This window comes from Hoplias malabaricus, chromosome 9 (genome assembly GCF_029633855.1).
Source record: "Hoplias malabaricus isolate fHopMal1 chromosome 9, fHopMal1.hap1, whole genome shotgun sequence".
NCBI classification, from domain to species: Eukaryota; Metazoa; Chordata; class Actinopteri; order Characiformes; family Erythrinidae; genus Hoplias; species Hoplias malabaricus.
In genome coordinates this window covers 43,058,264-43,075,266 of record NC_089808.1, presented here as the reverse complement: position 1 = coordinate 43,075,266, position 17,003 = coordinate 43,058,264, and the positions used below count along the sequence as shown (strand labels likewise).

At 43.2% G+C, this 17,003-nt stretch overlaps 1 protein-coding gene across 2 annotated transcripts in view; it reads right to left on the bottom strand.

Annotated features, from left to right (window-relative positions):
* Nucleotides 1–14,807, bottom strand: part of wnt9a (wingless-type MMTV integration site family, member 9A) — a 54,557-nt gene extending 39,750 nt beyond the window's left edge. The window contains exon 1 of one of the 2 annotated variants that reach the window (XM_066681019.1): nucleotides 14,702–14,807. In XM_066681019.1, coding sequence (XP_066537116.1) covers nucleotides 14,702–14,793 — 92 coding nt within the window. In that variant the 5' untranslated portion in view covers nucleotides 14,794–14,807. Of the gene's footprint in view, nucleotides 1–14,187; nucleotides 14,324–14,701 lie in introns of those variants that run through there. The other variant, XM_066681018.1, reaches the window with a different exon arrangement.
* Nucleotides 14,808–17,003: the final 2,196 nt, after the last annotated feature.

Here is a 17,003-nt window from a genome sequence, read left to right as displayed (position 1 = left end):
CCGTCCACTGTCCTCACTTTCTGTGAGGGGCTTTTAGAGGAGGACGTCTGCTTCCATTCATCTCTACTGTCCACTGTCCCCCACCGTCCACTGTCTTCACTTTCTGTGAGGGGCTTTTAGAGGAGGACGTCTGCTTCCATTCATCTCCACTGTCCACTGTCCCCCACCGTCCACTGTCCTCACTTTCTGTGAGGGGCTTTTAGAGGAGGACGTCTGCTTCCATTCATCTCCACTGTCCACTGTCCCCCACCGTCTACTGTCCTCACTTTCTGTGAGGGGCTTTTAGAGGAGGACGTCTGGCTCCATTCATCTCCACTGTCCACTGTTGTGTATGAACTCTTAGTGACTCTCTTCACATCAGAATCCCTCCCTCTAGCAAAGAATTTGGAAAATTGGTGGAGCTGCCCTTAGTTTAACATCTGTTAATGCAAGATATTCCCAGAAATTCCGACGCTGACACAACGTAAAGGAGAAGCTGACATCACTGAGGGGTGTAGAGACAGAAAAACAAGAAAGACATGAAGTCAGGTTCTGCTTGAGCCCAGAGCGGAACCAGCCAGGAGGGAACGGGCCGTGGCCCTGGGTTTATTTTTACAGGCAAGTGCACGGGGCCCCGTCCCGATCCCAGCCATAAAACACTAGACTTCCTGTTGGTGTGTGTGGAAGTTAATTAGGGTTTGATTAGGCGCGGCCGGCCGCTTCTCTGACTCACTTCAGCACCACAGTTGCCAAGTCCACTTCAATCCCTCTCTCTCTCTCTCTCTCTCTCTCTCTCTCTCTCTCTCACCAAGCCCCAGATAACATTCACTCAACAACAGCTCAATCACACTCAACACACGCCTTTACTGCGCACTGAACTGGGCCAAAATCACAGCGCTCCCCAGCCCACTCCAGAGCCACGCAGCTCATTATGAGAGATAAGACAGAACACACATAATACCAGTGCTCCTCATATCGCTAACCAACTTCCTAATGCTTGTTTTCACCCCCCAATAAGCAGGAAATGAAGGGAGCCGCGAGCAAGCCTCCAAAACAATGGCCATTAAAACAATCTCAAGGAGCGCACAGTTACTCACTTCACAAAGCAAACTGACTCAGGGTCCAGAGACATCACTATCAACCTTTTACTACATCCACATCACCTTAAATACACACTCCAGGGGCAGTTACAGCTGCAACGTCCCAAAATACACCTCAAAGTTCTCCATGCTGTGACACATGGGGGCGGTAGTGATCTGTACTCTGTCAGTGACAAAAACATAATTAAAGTACAAGAATCTTTCTGTAGTGTCATGGTGTGTTGTTGGGTGTGGTGTGACGTTGTGTGTGAGGAGTAATAGTGTGTGGTGTCACTGTGTGTGAGTTGTGGTGTGACAGTGTGTGTGGTGTGACCGTGTGTATGGTGGTGTGTGTGGTGTGACTGTGTGTGTGGGGTTGTTGTGTGTGGTGTGACGGTGTGTGTGGTGTTGTGACCGTGTGTGTGGTGTTGTTGTGTGTGGTGTGACCGTGTGTATGGTGTTGTGTGTGTGTGGTGTTTTTGTGTGTGGTGTGACCGTGTGTGTGGTGTTGTTGTGTGTGGTGTGACGGTGTGTATGGTGTGACAGTGTTTGTGGTGTGACGGTGTGTGTGGTGTGATAGTGTGTATGGTGTTGTGTGTTTGGTGTTGTTGTGTGTTGTATGATCGTGTGTATGGTGTTGTGTGTGTGTAGTGTTTTTGTGTGTGGTGTTGTTGTGTGTGGTGTGATAGTGTGTATGGTGTTGTGTGTGTGTGTGGTGTTTTTGTGTGACTGGTGTGACCGTGTGACTGGTGTGACCGTGTGTATGGTGTTGTGTGTGGTGTGACTGTGTGTGGTGTGACCGTGTGTGTGGTGTTGTTGTGTCTGGTGTGATAGTGTGTGTGGTGTTGTGTTTTTGTGTGTGGTGTGACCGTGTGTGTGGTGTTGTTGTGTGTGGTATGATCGTGTGTGTGGTGTTGTTGTGTGTGGTGTTGTTGTGTCATGTGACATTGTGTATGGTGTGATGGTGTGTGTGGTGTGATAGTGTGTATGGTGTTGTGTGTTTGGTGTTGTTGTGTGCGGTGTAAGAGTGTGTATGGTGTTGTGTGTGTGTGGTGTGACCGTCTGTGGTGTGACCGTGTGTGTGGTGTTGTTGTTTGTGGTGTGATAGTGTGTATGGTGTTGTGTGTGTAGTGTTTTTGTGTGTGGTGTGACTGTCTGTGGTGTGATTGTGTGTGTGGTGTTTTTGTGTGTGGTGTGACTGTCTGTGGTGTGACCGTGTGTGTGGTGTTGTTGTGTGTGGTGTGACAGTGTGTGTCGTGTTGTTGTGTGTAGTGTGACAGTGTGTATGGTGTGACGGTGTTTGTGGTGTGACGGTGTGATAGTGTGTATGGTGTGATAGTGTGTGTGGTGTTGTTGTGTGGTGTGACAGTGTGTGTGGTGTTGTTGTGTGGTGTGACAGTGTGTGTGGTGTTGTTGTGTCGTGTGACAGTGTATGTGTGTGGTGTGACCGTGTGTGTGTATTGTTGTGTGTTGTGTGACCATTTGTATGGTGTTGTTGTGTGTGGTGTGATGGTGTGTGTGGTGTGATAGTGTGTATGGTGTGACCGTGTATGTGGTGTGACTGTGTTTGTGGTGTGACGGTGTGTGTGGTGTTGTTGTGTCGTGTGAATATGTGTATGGTGTTGTTGTGTCGTGTGAAAGTGTGTATGGTGTGACCGTGTGTGTGGTATTGTTGTGTGACCGTGTGTATGGTCTTGTTGTGTGTGGTTGGACCGTGTGTGTGGTGTTGTTGTGTGTTGTGTGACCGTGTGTATGGTGTTGTGTGATGATGTGTGTGTTGTGTCATTGTGTATGGTGTGATAGTGTGTATGGTGTGATTGTGTGTGTGGTGTTGTGTGGTGTAACCGTGTGTGTGGTGTGACTGTGTGTATGGTGTGACGGTGTGTGTGGTGTGACTGTGTGTATGGTGTTGTTGTGTGATTATGTGTTTGGTGTGACGGTGTGTATGGTGTGATAGTGTGTATGGTGTGATTGTGTGTGTGTGATGTTGTTGTGTGGTGTGACCATGTGTATGGTGTGACGTGTGTGTGGTGTGACCGTGTGTATGGTGTTGCTGTGTGTGGTGTGACCGTGTGTGTGGTGTGACTGTGTGTATGGTGTGATAGTGTGTATGGTGTGATTGTGTGTGTGTGGTGTTGTTGTGTGGTGTGACCATGTGTATGGTGTGACGTGTGTGTGGTGTGACTGTGTGTATGGTGTGATAGTGTGTATGGTGTGATTGTGTGTGTGTGATGTTGTTGTGTGGTGTGACCATGTGTATGGTGTGACGTGTGTGTGGTGTGACCGTGTGTATGGTGTTGCTGTGTATGGTGTGACGTGTGTGTGGTGTGACTGTGTGTATGGTGTGATTGTGTGTGTGTGGTGTTGTTGTGTGGTGTGACCGTGTGTATGGTGTTGCTGTGTGTGGTGTGATCGTATGTGTGGTGTTGTTGTGTGACCGTGTGTTTGGTGTTGTTGTGTGACGATGTGTGTGGTGTGACGGTGTGTATGGTGTGATAGTGTGTATGCTGTGATTGTGTGTGTGGTGTTGTTGTGTGGTATGACCATGTGTGTGGTGTGACTGTGTGTATGGTGTGACGGTGTGTGTGGCGTGACGGAGTGTGTGGTGTTGTTGTGTGTTGTGTGACCGTGTGTATGGTGTTGTTGTGTGTTGTGTGACCGTGTGTATGATGTTGTTGTGTGTGGTGTGGTGGTGTGTGTGGTGTGACGGTGTGTATGGTGTTGTTGTGTGTGGTGTGACGTTGTATATGGTGTTGTGTGTGTGGTGTGACCGTGTGTATGGTGTTGTGTGTGGTGTGCTTTAGTGTTGTTTGTTGTGGTGTAGTGTAGTGTTGTGTGTTGTTTTAGTGTAGTGTTGTGTAATGTTATGTGTTGTGGTGTAGTGTTGTGTAATGTTATGTGTTGTGGTGTAATGTTATGTGTTGTGGTGTAGTGTTATGTGTTGTTGTGTAGTGTTATGTGTTGTTTTAGTGTAGTGTTGTGTGTTGTTGTGGTGTAGTGTTGTGTGTTGTTTTAGTGTTGTGTTGTTGTGGTGTAGTGTTGTGTGCTGTTTTAGTGTAGTGTAATTGTATGTGTTGATGTGGTGTAGTGTTGTGTGTTGTAGTGTAGTGTTGTGTGTTGTTTTAATGTAGTGTTGTGTTATGTGTTGATGTGGTGTAGTGCTGTGTAGTGTTATGTGTTGTTGTGGTGTAGTGTTGTGTGTTGATGTGGTGTAGTGTTGTGTGTTGTTTTAGTGTAGTGTTGTGTAATGTTGTGTTGATGTGGTGTAGTGTTGTGTAATGTTGTGTTGTGGTGTAGTGGTATGTGTTGTTTTAGTGTAGTGTTGTGTAATGCTGTGTTGTGGTGTAGTGTTATGTGTTGTTGTGGTGTAGTGTTGTTTGTTGATGTGGTGTAGTGTTGTGTGTTGTTTTAGTGTAGTGTTATGTGTTGTGGTGTAATGTTATGTGTTGTTTTAGTGTAGTGTTGTGTGTTGTTGTGGTGTAGTATTGTGTGTTGTTTTAGTGTAGTGTTGTGTAATGTTATGTGTTGTGGTGTAGTGTTGTGTAATGTTGTGTTGTGGTGTAGTGTTATGTGTTGTTGTGGTGTAGTGTTGTTTGTTGATGTGGTGTAGTGTTGTGTGTTGTTTTAGTGTAGTGTTATGTGTTGTGGTGTAGTGTTATGTGTTGTTTTAGTGTAGTGTTGTGTGTTGTTGTGGTGTAGTATTGTGTGTTGTTTTAGTGTAGTGTTTTGTAATGTTATGTGTTGTGGTGTAGTGTTGTGTTTTGTTTTGATTTAGTGTTGTGTAATGTTTTGTGTTGTTGTGGTGTAGTATTGTGTGTTGTTTTAGTGTAGTGTTGTGTAGTGTTATGTGTTGATGTGGTGTAGTGTTGTGTATTGTTTTAGTGTAGTGTTGTGTGTTGTTTTATGTGTTGTTGTGATGTAGTGTTGAGTAGTGTTATGTGTTGATGTGGTGTAGTGTTGTGTTGTTTTAGTGTAGTGTTGTGTAGTGTTATGTGTTGTTGTGGTGTAGTATTGTGTGTTGTTTTAGTGTAGTGTTATGTGTTGATGTGGTGTAGTGTTGTGTAGTGTTATGTGCTGTTTTAGTGTAGTGTTATGTGTTGTTTTATGTGTTGTTTTAGTGTAGTGTTATGTGTTGTTGTGGTGTAGTGTTATGTTTTGTTTTAGTGTAGTGTTATGTGTTGTTGTGATGTAGTGTTGAGTAGTGTTATGTGTTGATGTGATGTAGTGTTGTGTTGTTTTAGTGTTGTGTAGTGTTATGTGTTGTTGTGGTGTAGTATTGTGTGTTGTTTTAGTGTAGTGTTATGTGTTGATGTGGTGTAGTGTTGTGTAGTGTTATGTGTTGTTTTAGTGTAGTGTTATGTGTTGTTTTAGTGTAGTGTTATGTGTTGTTGTGGTGTAGTGTTATGTGTTGTTGTGGTGTAGTGTTGAGTAGTGTTATGTGTTGATGTGGTGTAGTGTTGTGTTGTTTTAGTGTAGTGTTGTGTAGTGTTATGTGTTGTTGTGGTGTAGTATTGTGTGTTGTTTTAGTGTAGTGTTATGTGTTGATGTGGTGTAGTGTTATGTGTTGTTTAGTGTAGTGTTATGTGATGTAGTGTTGTGTAGTGTTATGTGTTGTTTTAGTGTAGTATTGTGTGTTGTTTTAGTGTAGTGTTATGTGTTGATGTGGTGTAGTGTTGTGTAGTGTTATGTGTTGTTTTAGTGTAGTGTTATGTGTTGATGTGGTGTAGTGTTATGTGTTGATGTGGTGTAGTGTTGTGTAGTGTTATGTGTTGTTTTAGTGTAGTGTTATGTGTTGATGTGGTGTAGTGTTGTGTGTTGTTTTAGTGTAGTGTTATGTGTTGTTTTAGTGTAGTGTTATGTGTTGTTGTGGTGTAGTGTTGTGTAGTGTTATGTGTTGATGTGGTGTAGTGTTGTGTGTTGTTTTAGTGTAGTGTTATGTGTTGTTTTAGTGTAGTGTTATGTGTTGTTGTGGTGTAGTGTTGTGTAGTGTTATGTGTTGATGTGGTGTAGTGTTATGTGTTGTTGTGGTGTAGTGTTGTGTGTTGTTTTAGTGTAGTGTTATGTGTTGTTTTAGTGTAGTGTTATGTGTTGTTGTGGTGTAGTGTTGTGTAGTGTTATGTGTTGTTGTGGTGTAGTATTGTGTGTTGTTTTAGTGTAGTGTTATGTGTTGATGTGGTGTAGTGTTGTGTAGTGTTATGTGTTGTTTTAGTGTAGTGTTATGTGTTGTGTAGTGTTATGTGTTGATGTGGTGTAGTGTTATGTGTTGATGTGGTGTAGTGTTGTGTAGTGTTATGTGTTGTTTTAGTGTAGTGTTATGTGTTGTTTTAGTGTAGTGTTATGTGTTGATGTGGTGTAGTGTTGTGTAGTGTTATGTGTTGTTTTAGTGTAGTGTTATGTGTTGATGTGGTGTAGTGTTATGTGTTGATGTGGTGTAGTGTTGTGTAGTGTTATGTGTTGTTTTAGTGTAGTGTTATGTGTTGTTTTAGTGTAGTGTTATGTGTTGTTGTGGTGTAGTGTTGTGTGTTGTTTTAGTGTAGTGTTATGTGTTGTTGTGGTGTAGTGTTGTGTAGTGTTATGTGTTGATGTGGTGTAGTGTTGTGTGTTGTTTTAGTGTAGTGTTATGTGTTGTTTTAGTGTAGTGTTATGTGTTGTTGTGGTGTAGTGTTGTGTAGTGTTATGTGTTGATGTGGTGTAGTGTTGTGTGTTGTTTTAGTGTAGTGTTATGTGTTGTTGTGGTGTAGTGTTATGTGTTGTTTTAGTGTAGTGTTATGTGTTGATGTGGTGTAGTGTTGTGTAGTGTTATGTGTTGTTTTAGTGTAGTGTTATGTGTTGTTGTGATGTAGTGTTGAGTAGTGTTATGTGTTGATGTGGTGTAGTGTTGTGTAGTGTTATGTGTTGTTTTAGTGTAGTGTTATGTGTTGTTGTGGTGTAGTGTTATGTGTTGTTTTAGTGTAGTGTTATGTGTTGTTGTGATGTAGTGTTGAGTAGTGTTATGTGTTGATGTGGTGTAGTGTTGTGTAGTGTTATGTGTTGATGTGGTGTAGTGTTGTGTAGTGTTATGTGTTGATGTGGTGTAGTGTTGTGTGTTGTTTTAGTGTAGTGTTATGTGTTGTTTTAGTGTAGTGTTATGTGTTGTTGTGGTGTAGTGTTGTGTAGTGTTATGTGTTGATGTGGTGTAGTGTTGTGTGTTGTTTTAGTGTAGTGTTATGTGTTGTTGTGGTGTAGTGTTATGTGTTGTTTTAGTGTAGTGTTATGTGTTGATGTGGTGTAGTGTTGTGTAGTGTTATGTGTTGTTTTAGTGTAGTGTTATGTGTTGTTGTGATGTAGTGTTGAGTAGTGTTATGTGTTGATGTGGTGTAGTGTTGTGTAGTGTTATGTGTTGTTTTAGTGTAGTGTTATGTGTTGTGTAGTGTCATGTGTTGTTTTAGTGTAGTGTTATGTGTTGATGTGGTGTAGTGTTATGTGTTGATGTGGTGTAGTGTTGTGTAGTGTTATGTGTTGTTTTAGTGTAGTGTTATGTGTTGTTTTAGTGTAGTGTTATGTGTTGATGTGGTGTAGTGTTGTGTAGTGTTATGTGTTGTTTTAGTGTAGTGTTATGTGTTGATGTGGTGTAGTGTTATGTGTTGATGTGGTGTAGTGTTGTGTAGTGTTATGTGTTGTTTTAGTGTAGTGTTATGTGTTGTTTTAGTGTAGTGTTATGTGTTGTTGTGGTGTAGTGTTGTGTGTTGTTTTAGTGTAGTGTTATGTGTTGTTGTGGTGTAGTGTTGTGTAGTGTTATGTGTTGATGTGGTGTAGTGTTGTGTGTTGTTTTAGTGTAGTGTTATGTGTTGTTTTAGTGTAGTGTTATGTGTTGTTGTGGTGTAGTGTTGTGTAGTGTTATGTGTTGATGTGGTGTAGTGTTGTGTGTTGTTTTAGTGTAGTGTTATGTGTTGTTGTGGTGTAGTGTTATGTGTTGTTTTAGTGTAGTGTTATGTGTTGATGTGGTGTAGTGTTGTGTAGTGTTATGTGTTGTTTTAGTGTAGTGTTATGTGTTGTTGTGATGTAGTGTTGAGTAGTGTTATGTGTTGATGTGGTGTAGTGTTGTGTAGTGTTATGTGTTGTTTTAGTGTAGTGTTATGTGTTGTTGTGGTGTAGTATTGTGTGTTGTTTTAGTGTAGTGTTATGTGTTGATGTGGTGTAGTGTTGTGTAGTGTTATGTGTTGTTTTAGTGTAGTGTTATGTGTTGTTGTGATGTAGTGTTGTGTAGTGTTATGTGTTGATGTGGTGTAGTGTTGTGTGTTGTTTTAGTGTAGTGTTATGTGTTGTTGTGGTGTAGTGTTATGTGTTGTTTTAGTGTAGTGTTATGTGTTGATGTGGTGTAGTGTTGTGTAGTGTTATGTGTTGTTTTAGTGTAGTGTTATGTGTTGTTGTGATGTAGTGTTGAGTAGTGTTATGTGTTGATGTGGTGTAGTGTTGTGTAGTGTTATGTGTTGTTTTAGTGTAGTGTTATGTGTTGTTGTGGTGTAGTATTGTGTGTTGTTTTAGTGTAGTGTTATGTGTTGATGTGGTGTAGTGTTGTGTAGTGTTATGTGTTGTTTTAGTGTAGTGTTATGTGTTGATGTGGTGTAGTGTTGTGTAGTGTTATGTGTTGTTGTGGTGTAGTGTTGTGTGTTGTTTTAGTGTAGTGTTATGTGTTGTTGTGGTGTAGTGTTGTGTAGTGTTATGTGTTGATGTGGTGTAGTGTTGTGTGTTGTTTTAGTGTAGTGTTATGTGTTGTTGTGGTGTAGTGTTATGTGTTGTTGTGGTGTAGTGTTGTGTAGTGTTATGTGTTGTTTTAGTGTAGTGTTATGTGTTGATGTGGTGTAGTGTTATGTGTTGATGTGGTGTAGTGTTGTGTAGTGTTATGTGTTGTTTTAGTGTAGTGTTATGTGTTGTTTTAGTGTAGTGTTATGTGTTGATGTGGTGTAGTGTTGTGTAGTGTTATGTGTTGTTGTGGTGTAGTGTTGTGTGTTGTTTTAGTGTAGTGTTATGTGTTGTTGTGGTGTAGTGTTGTGTAGTGTTATGTGTTGATGTGGTGTAGTGTTGTGTGTTGTTTTAGTGTAGTGTTATGTGTTGTTGTGGTGTAGTGTTATGTGTTGTTGTGGTGTAGTGTTGTGTGTTGTTGTGGTGTTTTGTGTTGATGTTTTACAGCTATTTGAAGGGTCAGCAGCCCTCAGGGGACCACTCCTCCAGCCGGCCCCCAACGACCCCTCACACCTCCCGATAACATCAGATCCCTCCAGATAAGATCTCCCCCTGTTCTCTGCCCGTGCTCCCCCCTGTCCCCCGTCCACAGCCTCATCTGTCCACATACAGACCCCTGTCCCACACCTTTTGCTGAAGTCACAGCTCGTAACCAGGCGCCACTGCCCACCCCCCACCCCTCGAACACCTGCAACTGAGAGGGTCCCAACACCTGAGGAAACACTGGGCAGTGGCCAGGACAGGAACAGCGCTCCAGCCTCCAACACCGCTTTAATAACACTGCTCAGAGAGGGTCCAGCATTACAGCATGCTCACACACACACACTTACAGAAACACACACACATATTTCAGAAACAACACACAACATACTACAGAGACCTCACACACACACACCACAAAACTCCAACTGCACAACAACACACAAAAACAGCGCTCCAGCGTCCGACACCGCTCTAATAACACTGCACAGAGAGGGTCCGACACTACAGTGTCCTCACACACACACACACACCTAAGAAACAACACACACGCCACACAACACTAATCCTTGCTCTGAGGGGGTCAGTCATTCCCATCCTTACAGCAGTGTTTGTCCTTGATTCTCTTAGCCACGCCCTGCACCTCTGATGTGTCAGAGTCATGTGACTGAGCGCGCAGGTGCACCCCATCATGTCTCACTCAGTCACCGTCTAAGAGGTGTGGGGCACAGTTTGTAGTCACTTCAGTTGTTGTGTTTACTGTTGTTGATTAAGTGTTTATCAAGTTCAAGGTTCTCTGGTCTTGTCCCTGTCTGTGTTTACGTCATTTCCTCACCTCAGCAAACCCTTCCACCACTCACTCACCCACACATGACACACAACCACACACCACTGAGAAACAACACACCAGCCAGAAGACAACACACCGGACAGAAGACAACAAATCGGCCAAAAGACCACACACTGGCCTGAAGACAATACACCAGGCAGAAGACAACACACCAGCCAGAAGACAACACACCGGACAGAAGACAACACACCAAACAGAAGACAACACGCCGGACAGAAGACAACACACCAAACAGAAGACAACACACCGGACAGAAGACAACACACCGGACAGAAGACAATACACCAGGCTGAAGACAACACACCAAACAGAAGACAACACACAAGACAGAAGACAACACACTGGCCAGAAGACAACACACCAAACAGAAGACAACACACTGGCCAGAAGACAACACACCAGGCTGAAGACAACACACCAAACAGAAGACAACACACCGGACAGAAGACAACACACCAGGCAGAAGACAACACACCAAACAGAAGACAACATACCTGACAGAAGACAACATACTGGCCACACAAAAATATGTCCATGATTAGCCAAAACTGGGCCACAATCAGACAAAACAAATCAATGTTTAGACATAACCAGACCATGACAGGTCAAACCAGGTCTATGTTTGTAAAGAAAAGTGTCCCCATTTGGACAACACCGGTTTGGAGACAGACAAAGCAGGTACATGTTTGGACACAACAGAATGGACAAACAAAGCCTGTCCGTAGTCAGACAACACAATCAGACAAAGCCTGTCCATAGACAACACTACAGACAGCACAATCAGACAAAACCTGTCCATAGACAACACTACAGACAGCACAATCAGACAAAACATGTCCATAGTCAGACAACACTACAGACAACACAATCAGACAAAGCCTCTCCATAGTCAGACAACACTACAGACAATATGATCAGACAAAGCCTGTCCATAGACAACACTACAGACAGCACAATCAGACAAAACATGTCCATAGTCAGACAACACTACAGACAACACAATCAGACAAAGCCTGTCCATAGACAACACTACAGACAGCACAATCAGACAAAACATGTCCATAGTCAGACAACACTACAGACAACACAATCAGACAAAGCCTGTCCATAGTCAGACAACACTACAGACAACACAATCAGACAAAACCTCTCCATAGACAACACTACAGACAACACAATCAGACAAAGCCTCTCCATAGTCAGACAACGCTACAGACAACACAATCAGACAAAACCTGTCCATAGACAACACTACAGACAACACAATCAGACAAAACCTGTCCATAGTCAGGCAACACTACAGACAACACAATCAGACAAAACATGTCCATAGTCAGGCAACACTACAGACAACACAATCAGACAAAACCTGTCCATAGACAACACAATCAGACAAAACCTGTCCATAGACAACACTACAGACAACACAATCAGACAAAACCTGTCCATAGACAACACTACAGACAGCACAATCAGACAAAACATGTCCATAGTCAGGCAACACTACAGACAACACAATCAGACAAAACCTGCCCATAATCAGACAACACTACAGACAACACAATCAGACAAAACCTGTCCATAGACAACACTACAGACAGCACAATCAGACAAAACATGTCCATAGTCAGGCAACACTACAGACAACACAATCAGACAAAGCCTCTCCATAGTCAGACAACACAATCAGACAAAACCTGTCCATAGACAACACTACAGACAACACAATCAGACAAAACCTGTCCATAGTCAGACAACACTACAGACAACACAATCAGACAAAACCTGCCCATAATCAGACAACACTACAGACAACACAATCAGACAAAACCTGCCCATAATCAGACAACACAATCAGACAAAACCTGTCCATAGACAACACTACAGACAACACAATCAGACAAAACCTGCCCATAATCAGACAACACAATCAGACAAAACCTGTCCATAGACAACACTACAGACAACACAATCAGACAAAGCCTCTCCATAGTCAGACAACACTACAGACAACACAATCAGACAAAACCTGTCCATAGACAACACTACAGACAGCACAATCAGACAAAACCTGTCCATAGTCAGACAACACTACAGACAACACAATCAGACAAAACCTGTCCATAGACAACACTACAGACAGCACAATCAGACAAAACATGTCCATAGTCAGGCAACACTACAGACAACACAATCAGACAAAGCCTCTCCATAGTCAGACAACACAATCAGACAAAACCTGTCCATAGACAACACTACAGACAACACAATCAGACAAAACCTGTCCATAGTCAGACAACACTACAGACAACACAATCAGACAAAACCTGCCCATAATCAGACAACACTACAGACAACACAATCAGACAAAACCTGCCCATAATCAGACAACACAATCAGACAAAACCTGTCCATAGACAACACTACAGACAACACAATCAGACAAAACCTGCCCATAATCAGACAACACAATCAGACAAAACCTGTCCATAGACAACACTACAGACAACACAATCAGACAAAGCCTCTCCATAGTCAGACAACACTACAGACAACACAATCAGACAAAACCTGTCCATAGACAACACTACAGACAGCACAATCAGACAAAACCTGTCCATAGTCAGACAACACTACAGACAACACAATCAGACAAAACCTGCCCATAATCAGACAACACAATCAGACAAAACCTGTCCATAGACAACACTACAGACAACACAATCAGACAAAGCCTCTCCATAGTCAGACAACACTACAGACAACACAATCAGACAAAACCTGTCCATAGACAACACTACAGACAACACAATCAGACAAAACCTGCCCATAATCAGACAACACAATCAGACAAAACCTGTCCATAGACAACACTACAGACAACACAATCAGACAAAACCTGTCCATAGACAACACTACAGACAACACAATCAGACAAAGCCTCTCCATAGTCAGACAACACTACAGACAACACAATCAGACAAAACCTGCCCATAATCAGACAACACAATCAGACAAAACCTGTCCATAGACAACACTACAGACAACACAATCAGACAAAACCTGCCCATAATCAGACAACACAATCAGACAAAACCTGTCCATAGACAACACTACAGACAACACAATCAGACAAAACCTGCCCATAATCAGACAACACAATCAGACAAAACCTGTCCATAGACAACACTACAGACAACACAATCAGACAAAGCCTCTCCATAGTCAGACAACACTACAGACAAAACAATCAGACAAAACCTGTCCATAGACAACACTACAGACAGCACAATCAGACAAAACCTGTCCATAGTCAGACAACACTACAGACAACACAATCAGACAAAACCTGCCCATAATCAGACAACACAATCAGACAAAACCTGTCCATAGACAACACTACAGACAACACAATCAGACAAAGCCTCTCCATAGTCAGACAACACTACAGACAACACAATCAGACAAAACCTGCCCATAATCAGACAACACAATCAGACAAAACCTGTCCATAGACAACACTACAGACAACACAATCAGACAAAACCTGTCCATAGACAGACAACACTACAGACAACACAATTGGACAAAACTAGCACAGGGTCAGACAAAAAAAACTAAAACTAAATTAAAACAAACAGTCAGAAATGTTACTGAAATTTTTCCACATTTTGTTGTCGTTGTCATGTGCAGCATGACGTTTACATTGTGCTTTGTTTGTGTGGTGTTGTCCAGTGTGAGGGTCCTGCTCAGATGTGTGCGGTGGACAGTTTGAACGAACACAGTGTTAAAGCTGAGTCTGAAGAAATCAAAAACATGACAAAGGAGGACGTACAGCGTCATAACAACAATGAAACAGCCGCGGTTCCTCAGAGAACACGCGCTAACGGTTCTGCAGACGGTCACAGAACCTGCCTGGTTCTTTGGGGAACCCCTTAAAGTGTGGATTTCACAAGGGTGTGTACCTTCAATCTGCCATTCATCCAGAACTGCACACACACACACACACACACACATTAACCAGCCGGTCCTACACTGTCACCACACGCCACAGAACCATTAATCTGTCGCTAGAACCTGTTCCGCAGAGTGTCTAGAGCCTGGAGCAGATGAGTAGTTCTCATGTGAAAGTTGCAGAGCTCAAACTCCAGCTGTGGGAGGGGGGTTCTGTTAAAACAGGGGGAAATGTGGACCATTCAGCTCCAGATGTGAATAAACCGCAGGACCCAGCCGCAGACCGAACGCGAGAGGAACACGGGAACAGAAACAGGGGAGCGGGGGAACGGCAGTCTGAGGACGCTCTCCGATCAAAGCGCTGTGTTCTTACAAAGTTGACTTAAACTCCCTTTCGGCTGAGTTCTAGATTGCGAACACATCTTACAAGCGCGTTCTAGACTAGGCTTCCTCTCGGTGGACCCAAAGAACCAGGAGAACACGCCCGTTCTAAATCAGAGGGTTCTAAAAACACAAGCAGCGCTGATCCAAGCAAAGCGACAGCGCCGCAAAACACACACACAGCGCAAAACACACACACTTCTACCGCGGAGTCCGTCCCCTACCGGACCTGAGTGAGAGCAAGGAGAGCACGTACCCGAAGTAAGCTGATGTGCGCGCGAGCAGACAGAAGAGGACGAGTAACAGAGTGACCGGTATCCATCTCACAGCTCTGTGTCCATCCAGCATCTTCAACAAGTCCAGACCAGATCATCTCTCCCCAATGGAGAACTGCAGAGAGTGAGGGAGAGAGGGAGAGAGACAGGGACTTATACAGGAGGAGGGGGGAGAGAGAGAGGGAGAGAGAGAGTTAAACGGGAGGAGGAGAATGTGTGTGCGAGAGAAAAGCTTTACATAAGGAGGAGAGAGAGAGAGAGAGAGAGAGAGAGGGAGAGAGAGAGTTACAGATGGAAGAGGGGAAACAACAGGCTTCATCAGGATAAAGTTATTACTGTCAGGCATTCAGGAGCGCCACCTTCAGTCGTTACTTTCAGTGGGTTAGACACTAATTTGACAGAAAAAAGTTCTAGTTTAAGCTGTTGCAGCGCAATTAAATACTGACATACAACTCTTTAATCCTGCATAGAGTTACAGCACTGAAGTACTGACACACACCAGCTACAGCCGTTTACTCCTACATACAGTTACAGCACCGAAGTACTGACACACACCAGCTACAGCCGTTTACTCCTACATACAGTTACAGCACCGAAATACTGACACACACCAGCTACAGCTGTTTACTCCTACATACAGTTACAGCACCGAAATACTGACACACACCAGCTACAGCCATTTACTCCTATGTAGAGTTACAGCACAGAAATACTGACACACACCAGCTACAGTCGTTTACTTCTACATACAGTTACAGCACCGAAATACTGACACACACCAGCTACAGCCGTTTACTCCTACATACAGTTACAGCACCGAAATACTGACACACCCGAGTTCAGCCATTTTCTCCAACATACAGTTACAGCACTGAAATACTGACACACACCAGCTACAGCTGTTTACTTCTACATACAGTTACAGCACCGAAATACTGACACACACCAGCTACAACCATTTACTCCTACTTACAGTTACAACACCGAAATACTGACACACACTAGCTACAGCCGTTTACTCCAACATACAGTTACAGCACCGAAATACTGACACACACCAGCTACAGCCATTTACTCCTACATACAGTTACAGCACCGAAATACTGACACACACCAGCTACAGCCGTTTACTCCTACATACAGTTACAGCACCGAAATACTGACACACACCAGCTACAGCCGTTTACTCCTACATATAGTTACAACACCGAAATACAGACACACACCAGCTACAGCTGTTTACTCCTACATACAGTTACAGCAGTGAAATACTGACACACACCAGCTACAGCTGTTTACTTCTACATACAGTTACAGCACCAAAATACTGACACACACGAGCTACAGCCGTTTACTCCTACATACAGTTACAGCACCGAAATACTGACACACACCAGCTACAACCATTTACTCCTACTTACAGTTACAACACCGAAATAATGACACACACTAGCTACAGCCGTTTACTCCAACATACAGTTACAGCACCGAAATACTGACACACACCAGCTACAGCCATTTACTCCTACATACAGTTACAGCACCGAAATACTGACACACACCAGCTACAGCCGTTTACTCCTACATACAGTTACAGCACCGAAATACTGACACACACCAGCTACAGCCGTTTACTCCTACATATAGTTACAACACCGAAATACAGACACACACCAGCTACAGCTGTTTACTCCTACATACAGTTACAGCAGTGAAATACTGACACACCAGCTACAGCCATTTACTCCAACATACAGTTACAGCACCGAAATATTGACACACACCAGCTACAGCCGTTTACTCCAACATACAGTTACAGCACCGAAATACTGACACACACCAGCTACAGCCGTTTACTCCTACATACAGTTACAGCACTGAAATACTGACACACACCAGCTACAGCCGTTTACTCCTACATACAGTTACAGCACAGAAATACTGACACACACCAGCTACAGCCGTTTACTCCTACATACAGTTACAGCACCGAAATACTGACACACACCAGCTACAGCCGTTTACTCCTACATACAGTTACAGCACTGAAATACTGACACACACCAGCTACAGCCGTTTACTCCTACATACAGTTAAAACACCGAAATACTGACACACACCAGCTACAGCCGTTTACTCCTACATACAGTTACAGCACCGAAATACTGACACACACCAGCTACAGCCATTTACTCCAACATACAGTTACAGCACCGAAATACTGACACACACCAGCTACAGCCATTTACTCCAACATACAGTTACAACACCGAAATACTGACA